Here is a 27373-nt window from a genome sequence, read left to right on the forward strand (position 1 = left end):
TGGCACAAATAAATTCTTTAGTTGATTGCAAACATGTATGCTTTACTCTCCAGAACTATTTGATTCATATTCATAACTGGAGGTGTAACAAGAAAGCATATTCTCCGAATCTGAAGCAATTGTTTTGATTCACTAGCAATGCAAAACGTCTTGGCGTGACGTCACGAACTGGGACGGGACTTTCTGAAAATGCCCAGCTCAATTTTTTTGCAGATTTTGGACACTAAGTCATTTTTATTGGTGTTTTGCATTTGACTAAAAATATCATACTGCGTGTTTTGGGTATTTTAGACGCTATAAAACGTTTTTCTGATGTCAGTTAGGACACAAAAAAATGGTGTTGGTTGTCCTTTAAATCAAAATAAAATTCAATTCAAAGATTGGCTCATAATTAAAATAAGTCATTAAAAAAACACGTCATTTTATCAAAATCATTCACTACCAGAGATGTGCAAAAATGTGTCCACTTCAGTGCCAGGGTTTTTGTCATTTTCTCTCAAAGTTTTAGGGACAATATAAACATTCAATGTAGTGTAAGAAACCTTAGACTCTTCTTTCATCAGAAAAAAAGTTAATTCCTAAGTTATATGGATCTGGAGTTATCTGAACTTGAAATGGAGGCGGGTGTACAAAAAGCAAATGCTACCCCCTTGTGGGAGGGAAAAACAATGCCAGAGGTCTGACCAGTGCTTTATGGGCATCCTCTCGCAAGAAAACCAAAAGCCGAAAAAATTCCACGTCATATTTTCAATTCCCAAATAAATTTGGGAATGGCAGTGAATGAGTTTATCATTTATTTTGTGCGTGCAAATACTTCATATTTATTTTTCTACTTTATCCCTATTTGCTTCTGTTGATCGCACAATGCTCTATTTTGAGACAAAAAAGTTGCAGCACAATTATATTTTATGGCTAAATTTAGCTGATTTTTAATCAAATGTGATTTATAATAATAATAATCAATTTCATTTCTAAGCGCCTTTCAAAACATTCAAGGACACTTTACAGTCACAGGATTTGTTTGTGCGGGTGCCATTCGCGCCAGCGTTCACTCTACCTGGAAGGAACACAGCAGCATAGTTTGAAAACTATAGTTTTCTGACACTACTACACAATGAACAGATCAAAATGCTTAATGTCAGGATGTCGTGTGAGAGCAGTAGTATCTGCTGATGCTGAGTTTTGTGTAAAATGCTGATGAATGATAAATTTGACACATCAGTTTTGCTAGATCGACGATGACTAAACCCTGAAACCAAGATGGTGTCAGAAAAAAAAACAAGATTATTATCCTCAGTGTACCCGCCGTGTCGTCTGATATCCATATACGCAGACCGATAAACAAGTCAATGGACCTTTGACATGTTGCAGCCGCGCGAATAAAACATTCTGATTTAGATAATAGTACAAAGTTGCTACAATGGGGGAAAACCGTCCATTAAAAATATATCAAGATGCAAGGTACCATCAATCCGAGATAAATCCTAGATGCCATTTTTATGTGAGAGTATAAGAATAGCTTGTATTTCACAATAAAATCCCAGCCAAACATTATGCTGCATTGGCAAACACAAAAGTTTCCCGTCTCAGCTGAAGAAGGTATTAAAAAAAATCCAAAGAATTCAAACTCCTGGTTGCTCATGAGAAAACAGCCATTGTTATTAGTCGTGGACGGAATGCAGGTGCAGACACGATATGTCATGACGACTCTCGCAACGGTTGAAACATGAGCACCATTAGAATATAATTACAATGCGTTAGCACACCATGGATGTTTCAATTACAGCCACATTGCTTGATATTTTTTTTCTTTTTTTACTTTTACAACCATATCAACTTTAATTATGTCAGGTATTGTCGTGACATACACCCTATTAATTACTGACACCGTCATTTATTCTTCTGCTCATTAAGCAGACATAATATATAGCGACACAAGCTACTGTTGTAAGGGGATTTTTATCATCTCGTCTTGAGAAACTGTGTGTACTCTTTCAATAAGAACAGATTAACACGGCCGTGATATATGGGCAACATTAGGCGGGAGCGTAGCAGATGGCCAATGCAGTTCACTGTTTTGACAATTATACACGCGCAGAGTAGGTTTTCACACTGTTTTCTTGGTTATGAAGCAATTCTTTCAACGCACCAAGTTGCATGCAACCGTTTTCATCGCTCCTCCTCATAGAGATGGATATATCTTTCTCACTAAAGTGTCGTCATTTGTTTCCCGGTTTTAAAATGGACCGCTTATAAAGTGGGACGTTTGCTGGGCTCAGCAAACGTCCATTTGTTTGTGTTTATTTTATATGAAGTGACAGTTAATAAAATGGAAAATACATTTTGGTCATGTTATACTGTAAAGTGTGCTTTTTAAAATGTAAATATTATTCATATTTAATGTAATGTATAAACAATCTCGAAACGGAATACAATCCCTGCAAAATGACTGCTTCTGAGCCTTACTTAAAAGTCTTTAAGTCTTAGAATTTAGTGTGAGCTTTTGTTTTAGGTGAGAATTATCACTAAAAGTCAAATGTTTGAATGAAAAGTGCTGACATTTTTTATTATAGTGTATATATATTTATGGGATAATGCACGTACAATTGTCTTTTTACATTTGATGCCATGTACAGAACTTTTTTTACAGCTGCTATCGTTTTTTTTATGTACGCTATAAAGAAAATTCAGTGCCCAAACACCAAAAAATACATGCACCGGTAGACATTTTTTAAGAAGACAGTTATTTCATCCTTAAATGAATGGCAAGGAGACGTGTGTCAAAAAAGAGCAAGAACGTCCTCACAAAAAAAAAACATCACAACTTTTTGGGATTGTCATTTGTTTGACCCGAAATCACGCTTGACAAAGGTAGATTAGTCCACAACTCTGACCAATAATGAAACCTCTAAATCACTTAAATGCTCAATCAAGCAAAGATTGAACGAACAGAAACCGGCAACGACCGAGTTGACATAACTACGATTCGGCAGCATTTGGAACGAACATTATTATACAACACAAGAACGACATCTGAATGCACGAAAACGAGCACTTACTGCATTTTGGAGCTTTGAGTTGTCAATATTTCTTCATTGCAGTAGTATATTTTCCTTTGCAGAAATGTTTGAAATGAATGTCAATTGGTAATCAGGAAGTAGAAAAGACCACTACGTACGTCACGTACGTCACGTACGTCGCGCCAGAAGTGGCGATTACGTCCCCCCTGCCCCCTGTTAGGTTGGCATGATAACCCCCCCCCCTCGCCCTAAAAATGTCAGACTAATTTATTATATTTTGTCCATATATATTTTTTTAATAATTCCAAATTATCTTTCAGCTATTTTCATTACTTTTCCACTGTTGGGCAGCTTCCAGCCGTGTTTTCGTATTTAAGCATTTAACCAATCACATTTCAGACATAATTTGTTACCAGGGCCTGCTGGAAGGTGCTGCCAACGTCAGAGTTTTCGCAAATTATGATTGGCTAGTCATTAGCCAATCATCGTATTGCCAGCCCCGAGTGACAAGTCAAACTGGCCAGAGCAAGCACACTGCCTCGGTAACGAGCTGCATAAGCAAATATATTGTTGATTTAATAGCAGTTTTGTCAACACACAATGGCCGAAGGAGGAAAATAAACGGATTTAATTGGAGATTTACTGTTAAAGCAATTTTCAAGACGGACTTTAAAAAAAAAAAATGGACATTGTTAAGAAAGTTCGGTTAGTTATTTCCTGGCTAATGGTAGCCCCTAGCGGACTTGTAGTAAATCACACCACACTATTTTTCAGTCTGGATTGATTGAGATGTAGCACTACTGAAGGCCTAGCGATGAAATCCACAGCCCTCCACTGTGCTACACAAACATAATTGACTTTTTTTGTGGTTGCTTTTTTAATAAAGCACATGAACCAATGTTGAGTGTTGTTTTTTTAATGAGAAGATACACGTTCCACTGAATGACATTTTATTTAGAGTCCATCCATGTTCCATCAAATTATCTGTAGGCAATTAAGTCAGTTGAAATAACATGAAAGAAAACCAAAGGCTGAAGACGTGTTTTGGCAAAGTGGACTCTTTCAAGAGATGCTGTGCAAAGGAAGAATAGACAGCCCCAAATTGATCACTGATGCAGTGATAATGGCGAACTGTGATGTAAATGTATTTTCAGGATTTTGCCATTCAACCAGTCAAAACTTTACAAGAAAAGGTGGTACTAGTTCAGTGCCAGGACCAGGGTTGTGCTCAGTTGGTGCTAAACAAGCTCTTGCGAAGAATGTTTGATTTTCCGCTGACAAAGTGCCAAGCATGAGCTCTGTCATTACTTCATTTTAAAGCACCTAAGCATCACTTGCTTAGAGTGCCACGGCTACTACTAATCATAATAAAGCACTATTATTTTCTACTAGGCAACTTAGTATAGCATTTCTTATAATACTTGCCTGTAGGATATGACAGTTCAGGACATGCATTCAGCAAAACCTTATACTGTTTCTTTCTTAATCATAGAAGATGATCACGATCAGCTAGCTGCTCATAGGTTGGTGCCTGAATCGGGTCCAACAAGCAACAGTTTCAGGCACCTGAGGGACAGCCCCGCAAAAAAATAAATAAAAGAACACTATTCTGAGCACTGGCCTGGAACTAGCACAAGCACAATGGAAAAGGGACAATTAGACAAACAAGTCACACTTACATTCACACTCAAAGACAATTTTGAGTCTTCATGTTTTTGGAATGTGGTACTAGGCTGGAGAAAACCGACCTGAAAGGACAAATAGCAACCCCCCAAACTGGAAGGTCGGAGATGCCATTCAAACTCAGAACATTGGAGCAGATGTGCTGACCACGAGACCACCGGTTTCTTTTGATGTAATAAAAAATAGTTTGCAACATTGCTTTGTACACGTGTGGTGAAGGACGTTGAACATGAGGTTGGAAGATATCACTGTAGAATGCGCTGACGATATTGTCACATTTATACAGACAAATATTTGCTTCTTTCAGAGATTAGAAAAATAGTTTGACTGTTTTCACGTAGCAACCCAGCTTCCTGTAACTTGATAATTCAAAGTGTGAAGATGTCAAAGTGAAAGGATTCAATGGCTCAAAAGATGGTGGTGGTGAAAAAATGCCTCAATGAGTTACACTGCTGAGGTTGTTTTTACAACATATTAAGACTAAAGGGTAGATCTCCATGAACAATTGCGGAAAAGTGAACAATCTTTTGAATGTACAATAGAAAATAGGTTCTTCTCTTCTATAAAATCTGGCATATTGTATTGTTTAATCTCAATACGAGGCTTTTCTTTTTTTTTTCAATGTTTTTCTTATTTTTTTTTAAACAAGACTGGCAATCTCCCTAATGGTCATGGAAGCCAGGCATTGGGAAGGGTCTGGCGAACGCTTCCACACGTTGACGCAGCTCAGCGATACGTGCCACTGTTTCGGGGTCCTCCAGTAGGAAGTTCTTAAAGTCCTGGAGTTTTCCTGCGCAGAAACGGGAGAGAAAATTGAAAAAGTTGTCGAGACGCAGGGCGGGCATGTGTTTTATCACTAATTCCCACCTTGTACTTGCAACGCCGTGGTAATGCGTTACCCCGCACTCACCTGTCTTTTTCTTCACGTCCAGGGCGATCTGGAAGCCCTCGTCCATCAGCTCCACGACCCGCACAAAGTCAGCTTCTTTGAATTGCCTGGAGGTCAAAGCTGGAGCGCCTGCGACACACAGCAAGTAAATACATCAAACTCAAGTACTTTGTGGTACGAGGAACTTTTTTGCTGACTGAAATTTATCCGAGGGAGATTGGATGCTTGAACAAACACATTATGTTTATGGAGCTGTAGAATATGTCGAGTCACAGCATACTATGCCGCTTACTCTTCTTGTTGATTTTTCTTTATGATCTATCTACAGTATCTATCCACAGCACAGGTGTAAAAGTCAAGGCCCGGGGGCAAATCAAACCGGTGAAATTCTATGACGCTTGCTAAAGTCCCAACCAAAATTTCAAATTGTCACATGTAAACCACAATAACAGTCATTATTTTTGATGTCAGATTTCTCAATTTGTTGTGCCCTCTATATGTAATATGTGGAGTACACTATCTATCCATCCACTGCACCTACGTATTCATCTACCTACCGAACCACCTACCTACCTACCCACCCTCCTACAAACCTACCCACCAACCTACATACCTACCTACCCACCCACCTACGTACCTACCCACCCACCTACGTACCTACTCACCCACCCACCTACATACCTACCCACAAACCTACATACCTACCTACCCACCCACCCACCTACCTACCTACCTACCTGCCCACCCGCCCATCCATCCATCCATCCATCCATCCATCCATCCATCCATCCATCCATCCATCCATCCATCCATCCATCCACACTCGCAAACATGTTTTTAATTTTATGTATTGCGACTGTCCATCTTGCTAAAATTGGATTTTTCCCCAATTGAACAACAAAAATAGTGCATTCCATTTTATTCGAGGCCCTTTGTCATGGTTGGACGGTCACCAAAGTGCAAATGAACCTAACCATAAACGTCAACATGGGGATTTAATGATCTCGCCTTGAGATTATGGGGGTAAAAAAATGTGGCAGAGTAAATGAGCGAAACTTCCAGGAAGATGATTAAAAAGCTAAACATCTTTAATTAATCATGCAATGCTTAGTGCTCATGGCTTAATTGGTGGCTGGCTCATTTCCGTGGATGTGTGGCGGTATTTTTTTGTCTTTTAAAAACAACGCAAGCAGTCTTATGTGAAGAGGCAGTGAAGCGCTAGGTGAATATGTAAACGGTCCATTACCAAGCCTGAGGCCTCCAGGGGTCAGGGCACTCTTGTCGCCGGGGCAAGTGTTCTTGTTGGCCGTGATAGAGACCAGCTCCAGCACCCTTTCGGCCCGGGCGCCGTCGATGCCCTTGGGACGCAGATCAACCAGAACCAAGTGGTTATCGGTGCCGCCTGAAACATTAAAAACAGGTTTTAATGTGATCAGCTTTTTCAGCTACGGTGGTACCTCTACTTACACAATTAATATGTGATAGAATACATTTCTTAAATACATTTTTTTACAAGTATAACTACCTTGATCCATTTCCATGCCCCGCCTAAAAGTTTCAGATGTTTCCAAAAAATGTGAAAAATAGATGTTACAATCTCATTTTTGCACAATAAACGAGAATTTGTTCAGGTTTTGTTTTTTCCTGCTTGGGTGCCGATAAAGCGCTAGCTAAACCTCTGGCAATGTTTTCACCCTTCCACGAGGGGGTTGCATTTCTTTTTTTTCATGTTAGCGCTTTGTTCCAGCTTCAGCTGTTGTTAAAGCGCGATATAAACCAACATCTATGTATTGTATTGTATTTTGTACAGCCACCCTCATTTCAAGCTCAGATAACTCCAGACCCCTATAATTTAGGAATTAACTTTTTTTTCTGATGAAAGAAGAGCGTATAAGGGTTCTTACGCTGCATTGAATGTTTAGGTAGTCCTAAAACTCAATATTCTGTGGGTCCTGGGAATCAAGTGACAATGACAAAAACCCTGGCACGGGAGTGGACATATTTTTCCACGTCTGGCAGTGAATGAGTTTACTATCTACACACACAGACATATATATCTTGATTTTTAAGATGGTGCCGCGAGAGCGGCTGCCTATACATCAGGTCCTTTATTTTGTTTGTGGACTTCTTCCTTTCCTTTCCTCTTACTTTCATCACTTTGCTGCTGTGAAACGTACATTTCTCCAGTGAAACGTACATTTCTCCACTGCAAGACTAATAAAGGCTAATCCTGTAATTCTAAAACAGGTTACCTGACACCAGGGTGTAGCCTTTGCTAAGGAGTGCAGTCGCCATGACCTTAGAGTTCCTGATAACCTGGGCGATGTACTCTTTAAACATCGGCGATTGAGCCTAAAAAAAATCCAAACAACAGATATTGTTGACATGTTTGAAAGTACTCTGCGATTCAAGATGAGGATTGAATTTGTTCTTACCTGCCGGAGTGCCACAGCGACGCCCGCAATGCCGTGGTTGTGAGGACCGCCCTGCAGCGAGGGGAAGACCGAGAAGTTGATCTTGTCCTCCAGGTCGTACATCATTTCCTTGCCCTTCTTGTCGACGGAGCGAACGCCCTTGCGGTAGAAGATGAGACCCGCTCTGCACAAAAGAAAAGATGTCGTGGCAACGTGATGAATGTCAGCTACATGGACATTTGTAGTTAGTTAACTTGCAAGCGTGTTACCTGGCTCCTCTCAGGGACTTGTGAGTAGTGGACGTGACCAGATCGGCATGTTCGAATGGCGACGGGATGGCTTTGGCTGCGACCAGACCGCTGATGTGAGCCATATCAGCCAACATATAGGCCTTGATGTTGGTACACAGCTGAGGAAGAAAATAACAAAAAGAAAAAAGATTTTCAAACAAACATTTTTAATGCATATTTGATATTTGTCAACGTGTTAAAAAAAACAACTATTCTTTACCCCATCACTACAACAGAATTCTTAGATCGTTTTCATGTAGGCTTAGTCATGCTGATGAGGTGATACAAGGGCGAATGGGATAAACACATACACATACCCACACACACACATAGGGCTAGAGCTACCAGCAAATTTTAGTTCGCTGATGAAGCTTCTCAGATGAGAAGCGAAACATCCGACACCTTCAAAGAAGTACAGATGACGACTGAAGGAACCTTTTCATCGATGGACCACTCCTGTATGAGTGAAAGCTTACACCCAAGTATGACCCCCATCACTGTCAAAATGCATTTCATTGAAATTAGGGTTATGCATTTGACGATATGGCAAAAAGTCAAAACAAAAAACTGACCAAGGGACAAGGGGGGATATCAGTGCCTTTTGCAGGGTTGGGGTGTTCATGCACACGTGTGTGTATGTGATGTTTCGCTCTAACGGCGAGCCAGGCGACGACATTGGAAATCTGTCACGGAGCCGGCCAGTTTGTGCCATAAAACAGTGAACGGTTCCACAGAGACGCATTAGTGAGGGAATTGGGAGTGGAAGGGTGTAGATATATGGCTCCACTTCAGGTATAGTGGCAGAGTCGTTATGGATCTTAATAAAGACACAGTGCTGGAGTGGTGAGACGCTTGCTAAAGTGGAGCTGTGCAACCAAAATGAATCAGCCGGGTGGGTTTGATAAAGATAACGGGCTTTTTGGTACACTTTGCAAGAGTGAAATGTGGTTTGAGTGTCTAACTTCACTTTGGTAAGTCAACAAGAGAGGAAAATAATGCATGTGTTCCCTCGCTACTTCGCATTGAACTCAGTCGCTGTCATTCCCGGATTTATTCGGGAATGAAAAGTGTGACATGGAGCGCCATGCCCGAATTTGTTTGGGTTTTGTTTTTTCTCACAGGGGTGCCGGTCAACTGCTGGTCAGACCTCTGGCAATATTTCTCCCTTCCACATGGAGGCAGCGTTTGCCTTTTGTCCATGTTAGCGCTTTGTTCCAGCTTCAGCTGTTATTAAAGCGCTATATGAATCAATATGTATGTCTTGTATTTCGTACAGCCTCCCCCATTTCAAGTCCAGATAATAATATAATGATATTCATTTATAAGCACCTTTCAAAACTCTCAAGGTCACTTTATAGTCACAGGATCAGCTTTTCTGTGGGTGAGCAGCTGCAGCCACAGGCGCCAACATTCACTCAACCCGGAATTACTCAAATAGATATAAAGTTAGCGAGTTAGCTAATGGACAATAATAGCTAGCTAGCTTATAGATAGCAAATATATAGCTTGCTAGATAGCCAGCCAGCTAGCTAATAGCTAGCTGGCTAGGTAGCCAGCTAGATCGCTAGCCAGATGGCCAGATAGCCAGCTAGGATGATTCCTTGCTTCCTGCCATGCTTCCAGTTGACAACATCTCCTTTCAATAAGTGAGCATTTATTTAACTCCAGACCCATATAACTTAGGAATTAACTATTTTTCCCTGATGAAAGAAGAGAGTCTATGGTTTCTTATGCTGAATTGAATATGTATGTAGTCCTAAAACTCAATATTCTGTTGGTCCTGCGATTTGAGGCAAAATGACAAAGAAGTCACACCCAATCTGAGGCTGGTAACATTAACAATGTTTCCCATATCCCCCCAAAAAAAGAGTAAAATGAGTGTATTCCTAAATCTTTATTAACTATGTCGGGAATGTTATAAATAACACCTTAGCACTCTTAACTGTCAACTGTAAAGAAAGGTAAACAGTTTGTGCATCATGATTTAATGTTACACTACTCATTCTAGTGTGCCTGCTTTGGCCAGTGAGGGTCAGAGGGGCGGTTTATTACAGTCATGGAAATACAAACAAATAATAATAAAGTCTATCTGCATATTTTTGGGGAAATATATCCATCCGGCGTTGTTCACTGAAAAACGGATTTTATGTTTAGGCCAAAGCCGTTTTTGATGACAAAATATTGCCTTAGTGCCGTTAAGTGAGATGTTCATGCTAAAGGCTTATTCTGAGCTGAGGGGAGGAGCTTCCTTCCTTCCTCTCAAATGTCCTAAATTCAGCAAGGCAAGAAAAAGTGTGTGTGTAAAGTTTTCTTTTGAACACTGAAAAAACATATATCCACTGCATATGATCTGAGGGTAACTTTGAGATAGAAACAGGTTACGCAAGACAGGGTCAAGGGCAAGGTGAAGCTTGCTCACCTTCTTGATGCGAGCGTAGTCAATGAGGCGGGCGTAGGCGCTGGTGCCGGCAATGATGAGCTGGGGCCTGAACAGCTTGGCCGTCAGCTCCATCTGGTCGTAGTCGATGAGTCCTGTCGCAGGCTGAAGGGCAGGGAAGCGTTGAAGAGGAGCAGAAAGGACCGAGGGTCGGGGCGGGGGAGATTCAGAGTAGGAACCAGATTATATTCCGGAAAGAAAGAGAGAGTAGAGTGGGGGGGGACACAATTTCAATATGTGAGGCTCCTTTGCCAAAAAACATCAAAGAGAGATTATTTCCATTTGGCGCCGCTATGTTATAAGTACTCCAGCTAGCTTAAAAGGAGGAAGGAATTTAGTTTAAAAAGAGAGATCTCGAGACGTCGCATCAAGGAAGAGCAACTGAGGTAATGCAACATTTCAGGGCGCCTACTCAAACCGAGGTGAAACGCATCACAGGTTGTTTTAGAGACACTTTCTGACGTCTCAAGCACCAACAACTATAAAACAACAGGACATAGACATTTTAACCGTTTCCATGAACTGATAGATTTGTAACCTGGATAATGACCTCTTCCTGTGAAGGAGTTTACCAAATCCTAAATTAGTCCAAGGCCAGATCTCCTACATGAAGATGACAGTTTAACAGGCTGGGTCTGTTTACCCCAGAATGACCCCAGATTTTCTGTGCTTCCATTGCGGGCCTTCTAAGCATAAAACTTTTAAATATGATCACTTCTATTCTGTCTATTGTCTATCAATAAATCAAATTACAAGAAATCTTTTAAACTCTTACTCCGCTCAAACTTGAGAAAAGGCCAATAGATACTGTAACACAAGACAAGACAATGGGAAGGGGATGATAAAAAAAGTGCGAGAAAGACTTAGATTTAGATAATCTGATAAACTCCCATCTAAAAAGCACATCTACGGCTAGCCCCCTCGCTCTATCAAACTGATCGTAGTGAGGGCGGAGCCAGCGGTGATGGCCGGCCTGTCGATTTCCCATTATCTCTCCCGCGGAGAGATCTGGGCTGCCCATGCATCACAAAGACCAGGTCAGAGGGACTCTCATGGCCATCCATCAGGCAACCGTTGCTAGCGCGCTAGCAATGGACCCGAGACGCAAAGATACCGATTCAATCCACCGGTTATACAAATGCTAAATGGCTGATTACAATGATAATAATTCGGGTTGCCAGATCTGATCTCCTGATCGGAGCTGATTTTCAAATGATTGGAAATTAAATCAAAAGTCAAGATTAAATAATTGTATTTGTTTGCTTGGTTTGAAAATCTAGACACTGAGAGCCATAAAAACATGTCATGTTTGGATATTCGAAAATCATCTTTATTTGTTATTTTTTTATTTTTTTTTTAACCCTCTGGCTATTACGTTAAGGGGTCAATTTGACCCATTTCCATTTTTGTGTTGGCCAAAGGACTGGATATCCTTTCTTCAAAACATTTCTAAATATGTTGTCTCTCTTTTCAAGTAATTTTTCACTTCTCAGCTGATGTCACCTACTATTTGACTGTCTTGTTTGGATATTTTACATATGGGTAAAAATGACCTACAACTTATTCAACATGATTTTTTGTCAACATAATAGGAGGCTTGAATAACGGAAAAATTGGATATGCTATTTTTTTTCTTAATGCAATGCAGAAGAATCACATTCGATCTCAGTCTTGGTACAGTGAAGTAACTATGATTTGACTGAAAGTAAAATGTAGTCGGGACACCCCTAACAACAAAACAAAAGAAATAACAAAATAAAAGTGGAATCCTAAAAAGATACAGTAAATTTTCACCCGTGAACACGCAATTGCAAACATGGATGACTTTTTGAGCATTTTGTCAGTTAGCATAAACAACAATTTCCCATTTATCATGCATCAATCTCCCGTACTATTTTCTCTGAAGACAGACTAGGAAAATATGACTAAGCTATAAATTCACATGGTTGTTTGTGTGCACCTCTACTGTTATTCATGTCTTTAATATCATAAACACGGAAAGGGTAAGGGAGGGGGGGCTCTACTTACATTGAGTTTGTAGGGCATGGACTCAAAATAGATGGAGGTGGCTGAGATCCTCTTCACATCTGACATGTAGCCATGGGTGAGACTAGGGAGATTATTCAGGAGTTGGTGGGGAGAGGAGCAAGAAAATACAACATGACTGAAAATAACGCATTCATAAACAGTGAAGATGTCTTTACAAAGAAATTAAAGGACAATGCATATCATGTAATGTGGCGATTAACAGTAAATACTGACTGTCCACCATCCGGAAGGTCCAGACCCATGATGCGGTCATGGGGGTTGAGTACGGCAGTGTAAACGGCAAAGTTGGCGGGGGAGCCCGAGTACGGCTGGACATTGACGCCCCACTTGGCCGGGTCCAAGTCAAAGGCCTCCAGGGCTCGCTTTTGGCACAAGAGCTCAATTTGATCCACCACTTCTGCTCCGCCGTAGTATCTGAAGATACGGACACCGGTCAACATGAGCAATACTCAACCGTGGATATTAAAAGTCTACACACCTCTACCTACTGTATCTTACCTCTACGTTGGTTCAGGAAAAGAGTCGTTAACCTTGAATTAATAAATTCACTGCCATTCAGGGATTTATTCAGGAATTGAAAATAAGACGTAGACCGGCATTCCTGAATTTGTTTGGGTGCCAATAAAGCGCTGGACATGGCCTCTGGAAATGTTTTTTTTTTAATTCCACGAGGGGGTGGCATTTCTTTTTTTCCATGTTAGCGCTTTGTTTCACCTTTAGCTATTGTCAACCAATATGTATGGATTACATTGTATTTTGGACAGCCGCCCTCATTTCAAGCTCATATAACTCCAGAACCATATAATTTAGGAATTAACTCTTTTTCTGATGAAAGAAGAAAGTCTAAGGTTTCTTACGCTGAATTGAATGTTTATGTAGTCCTAAAACTCAATATTCTCTGGGTCCTGGCATTTGAGTGACAATGACAAAAAGCCTGGCACTGGAGTGAACACATTTTTGCACGTCTGGCAGTGAATGAATTAAAAATAAAATCACCATAAATGCGACCTATAAAATGCATGACTGGATTTGAAAATAAAATCTTATTTCGAGAGAAATCTTGTTTTTATTCAAAATAAAAACATTTTCCCCCCATCGATGAAAAGGTTTCTTCAGCCGTCATCTGTACTTCTTTGAAGGTGTCGGAAGTTTCGCTTCGTATCCAAGAAACTTCGTCAGCAAACTAAAGTCTTACTGGTAGTTTAGGCCCTATATATATATATATACAGTAAAGTCTCGTTATATCGATATCGGATATATCGATAGTCCCGGTTATATCGATACTATTTCTATGCACGCACGGAGAAAATTACATGCAAACAGGGTCGGATATATCGATAGTCCCGGTTATATCGATATTTTTTCAGACTCCCTTGAATATCGATATAACGAGACTTTACTGTATATCCCTACTGTCCAGACATGGCTGTGCCGGACTCTGCTATGATAGGTCCCTGCTCTCAGGTAGGGGGGAGCAGAGTACTACTCCCTGCATCCAACTGACAGTTCCTATTGTAACGTCCGACACCTTCAAAGAAGTACAGATGACCGCTGAAGAAACCTTTTCATGGATGGACCACTCCTGTACGACTGAGAGCTAGACATATTTTTCCTCCATGTTTATGGAAGATTTAGTTGTGGTCCAGTGAACCTAAAGTTGACCAAGTTATATTTGGCACCAACAAAATCACCATAAGCTTACCTGAAGCTTCATACTTTGGCTTAAAAAAGTTGGAAATAATGAGCATACCACTTTTTGTATTTTGTGGAACTTTGTGTGTCCAAAACTGGACAAGAGGGTAGTGGACTTCTTTTTGAGTTAGTGAGAGCCAAACTTGCAAAATTTGTTTTCTTTATACACAAAATTTACATGCTGTATTTATACCAATGTGATATGACAGCAGCACTTGAAGAGATTATATGCAAAACAAAATGTTTGTGTTTAAAGTCCCTGAGACCGTTTTATCTCGGTCCCTGTTCCAAGGGTTCCACGACACGCCTGTGCCAGAAACAAGTGTTGCAAAAGACAGTGTGCACCGAGCAGACACACTCACCTTTTCCCCGGGTAGCCTTCAGAGTATTTGTTGTTCAGACAGGAGCCCAGAGCCTCTAAAGCAGCACGGCTGCAGAAATTCTGGAATGGGAACATAAATAACAAAGTGTGAACTGCATGAATTGACAGAAGAGACAAGAAAAGACAATTAAAGACTGTTAGGTAAAAAAAATGAGTCATCCAAAAATAATGATCAAGGTTTTCCTGCAAGTCTATGAAAATCAGAAAATAAATACTGTTAACAAGTTGAAATAAAAGAATTTGGGCAATTTTAGTAATTATACATTTACCAGATGTAATAAAAGAGCAATGCAGCACCTGAGTGCCGTAAAAAAATCCCTCCACAACAACAATGAGAATCAAATTTGTTGCCATCGCTTTCAACATTTACATTTTTAATAACATTACTGATTGATTTATACAGCTGTAATTGTGTGTGATTGCAGCTGATAATTTTAACTCATTCGCTGCCAGACAAGTGCAAAAATGTGTCCACTCCAGTGCCAGGGTTTTTCTCATTGTCACTCGAATTCCAAGACCCAAAGAATATTGAGTTTTAGGAATACATAAAGATTCAATACAGCGTTAGAAACCTTAGACTCTCATCTTTTATCATAAAAAAAGAGTTATTTCCTAAATTATATGCGTCTGCCGTTACATGAGCTTGAAATGGGGGCAGCTGTTCGAAATACAATGCAGTAAATACATATTGGTTGATATAGCGCTTTACCATGGGCTGAAGCTGGAACAAAGCGCTAACATGGAAAAAAAAAGGAAATGTTGCCCCCTCGTGAAAGGAAAAAATATTACCAGAGGCCCTGGCCAATGCTTTATTGGCACCTAAGCATGAAAGAAAAAAAACAAAAAACAAAACCCGAAAAAAATTGAGAAGGCCAGTGAATGAGTTAAGGTTAATTTACAAAATCATCATTATGAAAAAAAGCTCTTTTGTTTTTTCCACTTCATATTCATAAAAAAATGGTTTGCTAATTTTCCCAATAGTTGATCAAATAAATTAAGTCACCCCAAATCACCCAAGTTTTCAATGCATAAAAGCTAACATTTTTGCCAGTATGCCTATACATATTTGATTTGATCTCAGTGGTGGGAGGGAAAAGGCATTTGTAAGCGCTTGTATATTCTACAATTCAACAGCATCGTAAATCAAAGCCTTCAAATTGATCACTAAAATAAATGATCATAAATAAATAAAGATAGCGCTCTCAAAACGATGACATTAAAAATAATCCTGGCAAATGGGAGGATTTATTGCTGTGCTGGAATTTAATAGAGCCTAAGATTTATTTCTTCATTGTCATCTTTCCTTGTACAAGCGCGTACGTAGTTTCAAACGCCACAGCGATTTCATATAAATTTGCTGTGTGAGATGCAATGAGCGGTTGCACTTTTTTTGTAAAAAATACACCGCAGAGCCTCCCTGAGCCGCATTGAGCTCCCCTCAGGCTGGCGGCACGAGGCGTAGTAGAGGAGACAAAATGAAGATATCACCGTTATCTTGCAGCCGAGTGGTGTGGCTTTGTGTGAAGAAGCAGCTGACACACTTCGCTGAAGAGCCACTGTGGCGGTGGGAAAACCTTGTCAAGTACCATTAAGCCTCTATGGGCCATCAAATGAAAACGGGACATAACCCAAATCTTCTATGGGGCGAGTCAAAGTGTTTTGAGGAGCAATGTGAATGATTAGGCAAGGGATAAACTGACCTAAAAAAATTAAATTAAACAAAATAAACATTTATCAACAGTGGTGGTACTTCACTCAATCACTGCCATTCACAAATTTATTCGAGAATTGAAAACATGACGTTGAGCGCCATTCTCGAATTTGTTCGGGTTATGTATTTTCTTGCTTAGGTGCCGATAAATCGCTGGCCAGACTTCTGGCAATGATTTTTTCTTTTCCACAAAGGGGTAGCATTTATTTTTTTCCATGTTAGTGCTTTGTTCCAGTTTCAGCTGTTATTAAAGCGCTATGTAATCCAATCTGTATGTGTTGCATTGCATTTGAGACACCCACCCCCATTTCAAGCTCATATAACTCCAGACCCATATAATTTAGGAATCAAGTCTTTTTTTCTGATGAAAGAAGAGAGTTGAAGGTTTGTAACGCTGCATTGAATGTTTATGTACTGTATTTATTTGAGTATAACGCACGCAATTTTCTACCTAAAAAAGAACTCAAAATTTGGGTGCGCGTTATAAACGAGGCCAGGGAAAAAAATTCTCAGATATATTTAATGCTTCATACCTTCCAGGAGGGGGCAGCATTTCCATGGCTATTCTCCATAGTCGTGCTTGCTCTTCAGTTTCAACCAGGATCACAAGCATTGGTTTTTTTTTTGATTGTTGATTATCATTTCTTTAGCTACGCTTCATTTCCTTTCCTCGCCCACACTTAAACGTGAGTTAAACATTGCTGTTTTGCACAATTACCAATATCCAGAGTTTACATTGTCAATCAATTATTTTTATAATGGACGCATGTGTTGTCACTTACAATGCTTGGTCAGAGCAGAGAAAATGTGAAACTAAATTTTATACTGATTTTTAATTGAAAATTAGGGGTGCACGTTATACGCGTGTGCGCGTTATACTCGAACATATACGGTAGTCCTAAAACTCGATATTCTGTGGGTCCTGGAATTCAAGTGACAATGACAAAAACCAATGAAAAACAAAGCTAGTGAACTTTGCTCAACGTTAATTTATGTTTCTTTTATTGATTTACCTCTGAGGCGATTAGCTCCAATCCACGACACTGTCGGTCTTTCTCTTTCAACAGCAGGTCCCACATCTCCGGGTCGTCCTGAGCTAGACTTTCTTGGCCCGTCCACGGTCGCTCTTCATCCGCCACATGGCTGGCGGCGTGGGACTGTTGCCCGCGTACACAGATGCGAGCCGGGGCACGCTGACACAATGGCTGTGGGAGCAAACAATCCAAAAAAGTACTTGATTGCATTTTTTTAATAAGCACACAGAGATGTTTAGACTACCTAGGAAACTGTTTTGACTTCGACAGTTCAACAACTAACTAATTCAGCTACTTGATGGTTATTCGTCGATAATCACTTTAATCGTCCAATACCCTGATTCCGCTTCAAACCTTAAATTGAATATTTCTAAAATGGAGCCAGGGGATATGAATTATCAGCATGGTTGTTCAGTATGCAGCCATCAGCTCTTTTCACACAGCATATTTTACAGCTTCAGTATACCCGAAGAGAGAATGAAGTCAGCATTTCTGGTTTATCTAATCTGAATTGGCCAGTTTCACTGCTGCGATGTTCAACCATTCGAGTCTGTGTACGATATACAGTAAAGTCTCGCTATATCGATATCGTTTATATTGATAATACTGCTTATTACGACACTATTTTCATTTCCCGTGCACATTTCTAGTCTTTTTATGTATAATTAGTTCCATTTAGTACGATTCGTGGTTTTTACGGTAATCCGGTTACTACGGTGCTCTTTTTCATCTCCCGTCGGCCATTTTGCTACGTTTATATCGATACAAAAGATATTTAAGATAAATCGATATTTGCTTAGGGGTTTCTATACAGTACCACCATTATCGAAATCTGTATCGGTCGCTGTATCGGCCGCGCCATTGGTTGACTTGGTCACGTGAGTTTTATGTGACCAGCTCCCGTGTAGCAGACGCCATTTTCAGACGCCAGCTCGTGTGTAGCAGACGAGATTGAAGTGTTTGTGTTAAAAGGTAAAAATGGGAAGCGGAAGAAGATTTATGACTTTTTAAAATTTCATACATAATACAGTAAGATGTAAGCGTTGCAGCTTCCCTGTTGTGTTATGTACGTGCCCACTGTACAGTATATAAATGCAATCATTTTTTGCAACGTTTATTGTTTTGTCTGCTGAAGCGTGATGATTTTGAAAATTACTGTACATTCCATACTGTGTATTAAAGGACAACAGGGCCTCTATTCCCCTCTGCTAGCTGGTCAGATAGCAGGACCGAGCCCTACCGCAAATGGTGACAACGAAATTGATAACCACTTATTCACTGGCAATACATGTTTGGGATCTTGATTGTTATTGTGGTTTACATACAACAAATTGAAATTTTAGCTTGGAGTTTAGCAAGCCTCACGGCACTTGACATGCTTGATTTGCTTTCGCGAGCCGAATAAAATGATGTGGCGGACCAGAGTTGGCCCGTGGGCCTTGACTTTGAAACCGGTGGTCGAAGAGCAAAAATACAACCTGCCTCTGACCTCCTAAGAGACAAAACAAACAAATGAATGAATAAATTAATAAGCATTTCAGGGACTAAATGAGACCAAGCACTTCCTAACTAGATCTATGGCAAAAATCAAATTTTAAATATGGACATGTGCAAACAGGCAAAATATGTCCTCTAAATATTTCATTTTTCATCAAATATTTCTCACTGTGTGTACAAAACATCCACTATTCAGAAATAGATTTGAAGCAAACGACAAAATAATCACATATACGATTGCCGTCATAAACCATTTCACTTGCAGTGTACATTGGGAAGACGTCTCCCAGGATACAGAAAAGGAGACTCTAAGCACAATGAAATGTCTGAAGGTTGATTGGGGATCACAACAGATTGGTGGCCTTGCGTCACTTAATCAGCGGTAAAAAAATGATGAGTGTTGGATCAAAACCACACTTGGCACTGCGGGTGTGTAGTTATCGTCTCCCCATGTGTGTGCAAGGGCGTAAGGGACGGGCCTCTGTTGAACAGTGCCATCAAAAAGCAATTAAAACGCTCGGGAGTTGGCTGAAAGTGGAAACAAAAGCACATCAGCAGGCTGCGACAATGCAGCGGAGGCTGATTCAGATTTTGCACAATAAAGGAACGCAAGGTGTTGCCATGTTCCCTGAAAAAAAATTCGCCACTAGATATCATATAGTAGAAAGCACCAGGGAGTGAAACCAAGATCAAGTCGGAATCATGTTGAATCGATGCCAAAGAGTACAAGTGAGTTTTGAGGCGCCTTTTAAAGATCGGCAGCGAGGGGGCTTGCCGAACGTTCAGTGGCAGGTCATTCCAGAGAGTGGGACCAGTAACGGAAAAGACCCGATCCCCTCTGAGCCTCCGATTAGTTTTTCAGGAGGAGCGAGGCCATTGAAAGATTTGAAGACAAATAATAAGATCTTGAAAAGCCAGTGGGAGCCGGTGGGAGCGAGTGAAGGGATGCCAGAGTACCAGTCAAGAGACGAGCAGCAGCATTCTGGACCAGCTGGAGACGCTTCATGGAGGATTGGTTGACTCCAAAGTAAAAGCGCATTACAGTCATCGAGCCGAGATGTGACAAAAGCTAAATTACTGCTTCAATTTGCTCATGAGAATGTAGAGGTTTTATTTTAGCCATTTGCTGAAGCTAGATTTAATAACACCACCAATTTGTCGGTGAAGTTTCAAGTCACTGTCCGGTTTAAGACCCATCCATATGTTTGAGACCGTTGACTTCAGATAAGGAGCCAGGAACCAAACCTGTGGCCAGAAAATTCCAGGTCATTTGTCAAGGGCAAACTGTTCCCGTACCAGCTGCTTGCAAGTCAGCAATGCGAAGCACCACACTACCAAAGACCCGGTTCTGGGGAAATGGGAAAGAAAACACCTCCTGATTGAACATCTACCCGCCTTTAGGTGTACTCCGGCAGGTGGCGAAGAGGACAATGGTGACACGCTGAGGGAGGCGTCAATGGCAGAGGCGCTGGACTCTCTGCCCTGGCCTTCTGTCACCTGTAGCAGTGAAAGTAGCCAAAGGGGAGATCGACCTCTCACTCACAGGGTTCTGCGGGAAGAGGAAGCAGAACGAGGGGGGAGTAGGAGGCGACGAGGGCCAGGCTGCCTCTTGCTGAGAAATCACATGGGCCATTAAACCTTGACGGAAACTGTCCTTTGCTGTCTGCGATTCGGCGGAGGGATGGCCAGAGCACTGGCACAGAAAGCCAGGAAAATTCTTGCCATCCCTCCCTTCCTCCTATCACCTTACGCTGCTTAGCAGCCGGTGCCAAGCGGCGTCAGCGTGGCCTTGTTTTTATTACCGTTTCATCAAATTTGCCTCCAAGTAGAGCGGGGCTGCTTTTACACAAACACATGGGTCAGTTCCCTGGGGTCTAACAGGCTGCCAGATTATTTCTCCATTCGTGGTGGTTAGCGGAGATGAATTAATAATCACGGCCATAAAGTCATCCAAAGCGCAGAAGAGGCGAGGCTTGAGAATTAAGTGTGTCACATTTGGACTATTTTCAGGTGACAGATTAGCTTGGTGGACGAAGGTGAATTTGAATAAAAGAGAGGTGATTTATTCAATTTATCTTAATCTTGTAATCAACCATTATTTTGAAATATTGGTTAGCAAGTGATCTTCACTATTCTGAGGTTCGAGGTTAGAACATCTGACCTGCTGGTCCATGCGTTCTCAATGGATACTCTGGCTTCCACACAAGCATGTTTGCTCGACTGACCGGTGAAAATCGGGGGTCTATAATTAATTTTTGCCACTGCCCATATTGTGGTTATGGTTTCCGCTCAAAGCCCATTGTGAATTTGGGGAAACCATTAGAATATTTCATCTCCTCCTCATATTACATACAGAACGCACAGAATGGTGTATAAGGCGCACAAACATTTTTCTTCAAAAGATGACCTTACACACCGGTGTGCCTTATATGTGAAGCAATATTGAGCCACAACAGGTCTCGCAACTGTCAGCAGCTGCAGACTCCATTTCCGCCAACCTTATACTGCGGTTTGCATTATATTTGGAAAACAATTCATCATTCATTGAATGTGCGCCTTATCGTAAGGTGCACCTTATATGTGGAAAAAAGTTTGAAAATACACTATTCATTGGGGGTGCACTTTATTTTCGAGTGCGCCTTATAAACCGGAAATACGGTAGTTTTCAGATCTGAAGTCAAGAATTATGACTGTTCTTGTCGTTTACATACGACAATTTGAATTTTTGGTTCTGACTTTAGCAAGCATCATGGAAATTGATATGCTTGATTTGCTTTCGCGGACCAAATAAAATGATGTGGTGGGCCAGACTTGGCCCCTGGGCCTCGACTTTGACACCTTTGGTCTAAATCAGTGGTTCTTAACCCGGGTTCGATTGAACCCTAGGGTTTCGGTGAGTCGGTCTCAGGGGTTCGGTGCATCCTCCGCCACAGAGGTCCACCCCTCAGTCTAGACTGCACATAGTAGGCACAGTCATTGAAAGAAGGGTTCGATGAATGAGCATATGAAACTGGAAAGGTTCGGTGCCTCCAACAACATTAAGAACCAATGGTCTAAATAGTCCATCAGTGAGTGTGAATGTTAGTTTGTGCCCCGTGATTGTCTTCCAACCTGTTCAGGTGACTACATTGCTTCTCTTGCAAAAATTCAGTTTCGGTAGGGTCCAAGTGACCCGAATGAAGAAAAGTGCTATAGAAAAATGAGGGCAATGGATGCAGTGTACAATTTGGGACAAATTTTGGGCTAAATTTTACTAGAGTGTTAGTCAGCGCTGGACGTCTGGCTTCTTTCGTACGTCATAGCTCAGCGGAGCTCTTCCTGCCTTGGTTGGCAACAGTACCATGCTAGACTGCAAAATTTGTCCCAAACAGATTCTATCAGTGAGAACAGGGCACACTAACAAAAGGAACGATGGTATTCTGTCATTATTTCTGAGCGAGGTATGTACCCATGCAATGGAAAAAGTGTGCTTGAATTTTACTTCTTGCCAGAAATGTAACGACAGGCTGTTTATGTTCTTTATCATAAAGAAAGGTGGTGGGAAAAGTAAAGTCAAAACATTCCCATCATTCCTCCTCTGTGTGATTGTTGCCTATTTCCTGAGGCGACTCTTGAGGAGAGTCAATTTTATAGATGACTGCCGTCCATCAATGGTCATACCAAACTATCAGCCAGGGAAAAACAAAGAAAAAAACAAGGTGGATCATCTGGAAAGAAGGACAGATACGTGGCGGTTGTAGCAAAAGCCGAAGCATCCGTCAGCCCGGCAGTTTTCTTAGCTCTGTCAGCGGCTAATAGGAAGGCTGTCCGTTACAAATTGCCCCGTGATTCAGTCGGGATGACACTCGACTGCGGAAATCACAAAATGGGCCTGAAGAGGCGTGGGGTGATGGGGAGGCAAAACCCAGCGTGACTTCACTCGACCCAGGTCAGAGGTTTTTATCTAAAGATGTCGGTGAAGCCAATTGTGAAGTCGCTTAGCTGTCGCTTGCCGTGGCGTTCGTCTGGGGAGCGTGTAAATCTGTGCGCTGTTTGATACGCTGTGGCCTGAAGCCAAATGTTTAAAACAAGCTGAGTGAAACTGTGCGTTAAAGGACAACCGACGTCACTTTTTTGTTTCCTAACTGACATCAGAAAAACGTTTAATAGCACTGGTGTCAAATTCAAGGCCCGCGGGCCAAATCCGGCTCGCCACATCATTTTTTTCGGCCCGCGAAAGCAAATGAAACTTGTTAAATTCCATGATGATTGCTAAAATCTGAGCCAAAATTTCATATTCTTGGATGTCAACCACAATAAAAGTCATTATTCTTGACTTCAGATTTGAAAACGAGTTATTCATTAATTTGCTGTGTGCTCTATATGTAATATTTGAAGGGATTTAAACATTCTAATGGGTTCCCCAAATTCATAACGGCCCTCGAGAGGAAACCATAACTACAATGTGGCCCGCGGCAGAAAATGACTTTGACACCCCTGTTTTATAGCATCTAAAATACCCAAAAGACGCAGTATGATATTTTTAGTCAAATGCAAAACACCAATAAAAATGACTTAAAGTGTCTAAAAAGTACTTCAATTTGAAACCGGAAGTGGCCAGTTTCAGAAGGTCCCGCCCTCATGTTCGTGGTGTCACGGCAAGACGTCTTGCCTTGCTCGAGAATCAAAACAATGGCTTCAGATTCGGAGAAGATGCTTTCTTGTTACTCATCCAATTATGAATATGATTCAAATTGTTCTGAAGAAGAAAGCATACATGTCTGCAATTGATTAAAGAATTTATTCCGTGTCATTTTGAGGCGTCAGGGGTGGGAAATGTCGCACCCAACAAAGCCGTGTAAGGAATTAATCAGCCTGTTTCCACAGGCTGATTAATTCCTTACATGGATCTTTGTCGCCCTCTTGTGCCTCTTTTTGGTCCTACATGACGTTTTCAGACCAAAATACAGCAAAATGCATTGACGTGATGGAAGGACTGCTACAATGTGTCCTTTTTTCGGTCAGGGCGTTCCTTCAGTGACGTAACGTACGGACTCGTCACCAACTCAAAAACAAGATTTCCTGAATATTCAGGAAATCTTGTTTTTGAGTATTTGAATTAATTAAAATATAGCTATATGCGATGGAATCTTTGTAAAGTACGCGCAGTAGAAGTCATTGTAAGCCATTTTACAAATTATGGACACAACTTGTCCGGAGACGTCGGTTGTCCTTTAATGTTGCATGACGATAGTTGGCACATTAGGTGGATCCAATCTAACAAACTAAAAGCAGGAAAATAAGTAGGGATTGATGAATCTATTCACCTTGATAACTATTTTATTTTGGATCTATAATGATGTTCATTGTATCACTGTAGCATGAGAGCACCTTGCTCTTGCCAAAGCTCTTTCTTTGTTGTTGTTTTGTTTTCAAGATGGCGCCGCGACAGTGACTGCCTTTCCAGCAGCTCCTGTATTTTGTTTTACTACTTTTTCCTTTCCTTTTGTCTTCCTTCCATAACTTTGCTGCTGTGAAATGTACATTTCTCCACTGTGAGGCGAATAAAGGCTAATCCAATTGAATACAATCCAAAACAGCAACAGTATAGATTAAGATATACAGTTAAAGATTTAGAAGACAATATTTTTTCAATATTTCATTTACTCGGACTAATGACAGATTAATGACAGAAATCATAATGTGAAAAATAATGCCCCTCAAAAAAAATCCAATGGAAGAATAACTCCACCTTAACTCATTCACTACCATTCCCGAATTTAATCGGTAATTGAAAAGCATGACACGACCACCATTCCCAAATTTTTTCGTTTCTTCTTCCCTTGCGGGGGTGCCGATAAAGCAATGGTCAGACCACTGGCAATATTATTGCCTTTCACGAGGGGGCAGAATTTGCCTTTTGTCCATGTGAGCGTTTTGTTCCAGCTTCAGCTGTTGTTAAAGCGCTATATAAATCAATATGTATGTATTGTATTTTGTACATGCGCCCCATTTCAAGCTCAGATAACTCCAGACCCATATAACTTTGGAATTAACTTTTTTTCTGATGAAAGAAGAGAGTCTAAGGTTTCTTACGCTGCATTGAAACGCTTAGGTACTTCTAAAACTCAATATTCTGTGGGTCCTGCAATTTAAGTGAAAATGACAAAAACCCTGGCACTGGGGTGGACACGTTTCTGCACATCGTCTGGCAGTGAATGAGTAAACTTCAAGAACTAAATTTCAAAGGCTATCCACAACCAACGCAAAAAGCTGGTATTCTCCTTCAGAACTTCGAATGGAAGTAATGTGACTCAAATGATTTGGCACAGGTTTATTTGTGAAAACATCACATGACTTGGATTTTTTTTTTTTAAATTGGCCTGTGATACTCGTTTAAGCGATTATCCAGCAAGTCAACTAAGGACAAGCATGTAAATGGAAATGTTGTAACTTAAAACTGTCCCTGAATTATCGGCACATGAGACTCTTTAGAATCATTCCTTCTTACTCAGCCGTAACTCTGAAAAGATCAGATTTGTGACGCCGTAAACAACAATTGGGGACTGAAATGTAAAATTGCCCTATGTAATATATAATATTCAGCTTCTTCAATAAATTAGCTTCCCTGTTAACATTCGCTTCAACAATACTTGAACGAACTATTTCATAAACCAACTTCATTTACATCGCGCTTTCACAAAAGCTGTTGCTCTAGTAATAATAGTTGACATGTCTGATTTCAAAAGTAATAATACATTCATTTTGTCATGTACAAGTTCTCATATGTTGAGGCAATTAAACATTTTTGGGGGTTCTCTGAGAGAAGACGTAACTCCAAAGTGGCATGCGACAAAAATGAGTTTCACATCCCTACATGAAATCAAGTAAACCTCAAAAATCACTTTCTATCAAGTTTCTATCTTTAAAATGGCAAATCTTTATATGTATGGTCATCATTGAGTTAAGCAAAGACCAGAACTTTACCAGTTAGAAATTATGCACTGTTATCTGACATAAACAAAAGGAGCAACTGGTCATGCGAAGGGTTTCTATAACATGCCTCACAAATCATTCACCACAATTAAAATGGGAATTGAAACAGAAATACAACAGTTACATTTTCTTATCATTATGTGTGTGGTGTGCCGTATTGTCATCTCAAAGATCATCAGCAAGAAGAGCCAAAAGTAAACAGTCAGTAATGTTCGTTGTCATATTTATTATTTTCATTTATTTTTAGTCGCTGTGTGTCCTACAATCACCCCAAGGATGTACTTTCTCTGGTACACACAAGAACCTTATCACTTATATTCCTATCAAAATCTTTAGTTAATATTTACTGACTACCCTTGGGTCTTTTTCACGTTCTATCTGCACTTTGGAACCTTTATTGAGGCTAAAGACTAAACATTGATAAACTCCAGTTCGGTAGTTGACATGAGTTTAACATAAAATTCCATGTAGTTAAATATTGTCTTCAGGGCGGTTGTTAAAAGAATATTTTCTAAAAATGGATCAAAAGGAGAACTTTTCGCTGTGATGCGATGTTCCTTTCATTCAAACAGGCACACGAGTAGCAAGTAGCTCATGATGAAATTGAGCAGTGGCTGTTGCATCATTACTGCGGCCATAGTGATATAGTTGGAATACACACGCTGGGTAGTTTGGCAATACAAATGAGCCCAAATCACAAATGCACAGCGAAAACCAATGACACATATTTCAATGAATTTATGAATTGTGAAATCATTCCCATGAAAAAAAAGAAGCCGGTGATGAACAATCGCCTCGTTACAACACCGGCGGAGAGCAGTTTGGGATTAAGCTAGCGAGCGATGTGACAACTAAAGAATGGAAAATCATGCAAAAAAAACATAATTAAAACACTTTCTTATTGAAATACTCACCCGGGCCAGGTGTCTCATAGCGAAGGACAACATGTTTCCAGTTTTACCAGGCCGGTTAGGAGGAGAAGCAATTCAACCTGCAACCACACAGCTGTCACACAACCCGAAAGAGGGCTGGTCAAGTTGCTAGCAACAGCTAGTGACGCAGAACACGTGAACGCCCAATGCATCATGGGAAATGAAGTCCGCATAAAAAAACACCTCACCCACAAGACTTGAATTACTATGCTACGCATGATATATTCGTCCTGAAATAACATCTACATACATGCACACCAGATGATATATTATTTTTTTAATTTACAAATAATTTCAATGCGTTTGTGAGTACTCACGACCAATATTTTTGCTGATTCATGATTATTTATCATTTGAATAGTGTGGGT

General features: G+C 40.6%; 1 protein-coding gene and 1 long non-coding RNA gene across 3 annotated transcripts in view; both read right to left on the reverse strand.

Moving 5' to 3' along the window:
* The window catches only part of LOC148890482 (uncharacterized), an 85864-nt gene extending 82677 nt beyond the window's left edge, over positions 1-3187 (reverse strand). For both annotated transcript variants that reach the window (XR_016116602.1, XR_016116601.1), the window contains exon 1: positions 3060-3187. This is a non-coding gene — a long non-coding RNA (uncharacterized LOC148890482). The remainder of the gene's footprint in view (positions 1-3059) is intronic.
* A 733-nt stretch (positions 3188-3920) lies between these two features.
* shmt2 (serine hydroxymethyltransferase 2 (mitochondrial)) lies at positions 3921-27115 on the reverse strand. Its single transcript, XM_089009900.1, has 12 exons — positions 26988-27115; positions 17581-17772; positions 14837-14916; positions 12996-13196; positions 12762-12843; positions 10716-10838; positions 8276-8415; positions 8028-8190; positions 7845-7944; positions 6839-6994; positions 5614-5721; positions 3921-5493 (listed from the first exon to the last, which is right to left on the reverse strand). The coding sequence occupies exons 1-12, from the start codon at positions 27018-27020 to the stop codon at positions 5366-5368; spliced, it is 1506 nt and encodes a 501-aa protein (XP_088866026.1). The 5' UTR covers positions 27021-27115; the 3' UTR covers positions 3921-5365.
* Positions 27116-27373: the final 258 nt, after the last annotated feature.

Source organism: Hippocampus bargibanti, linkage group LG12, assembly GCF_051943395.1.
Source record: "Hippocampus bargibanti isolate YZ-2025 linkage group LG12, ASM5194339v1, whole genome shotgun sequence".
Lineage (NCBI taxonomy): Eukaryota > Metazoa > Chordata > Actinopteri > Syngnathiformes > Syngnathidae > Hippocampus > Hippocampus bargibanti.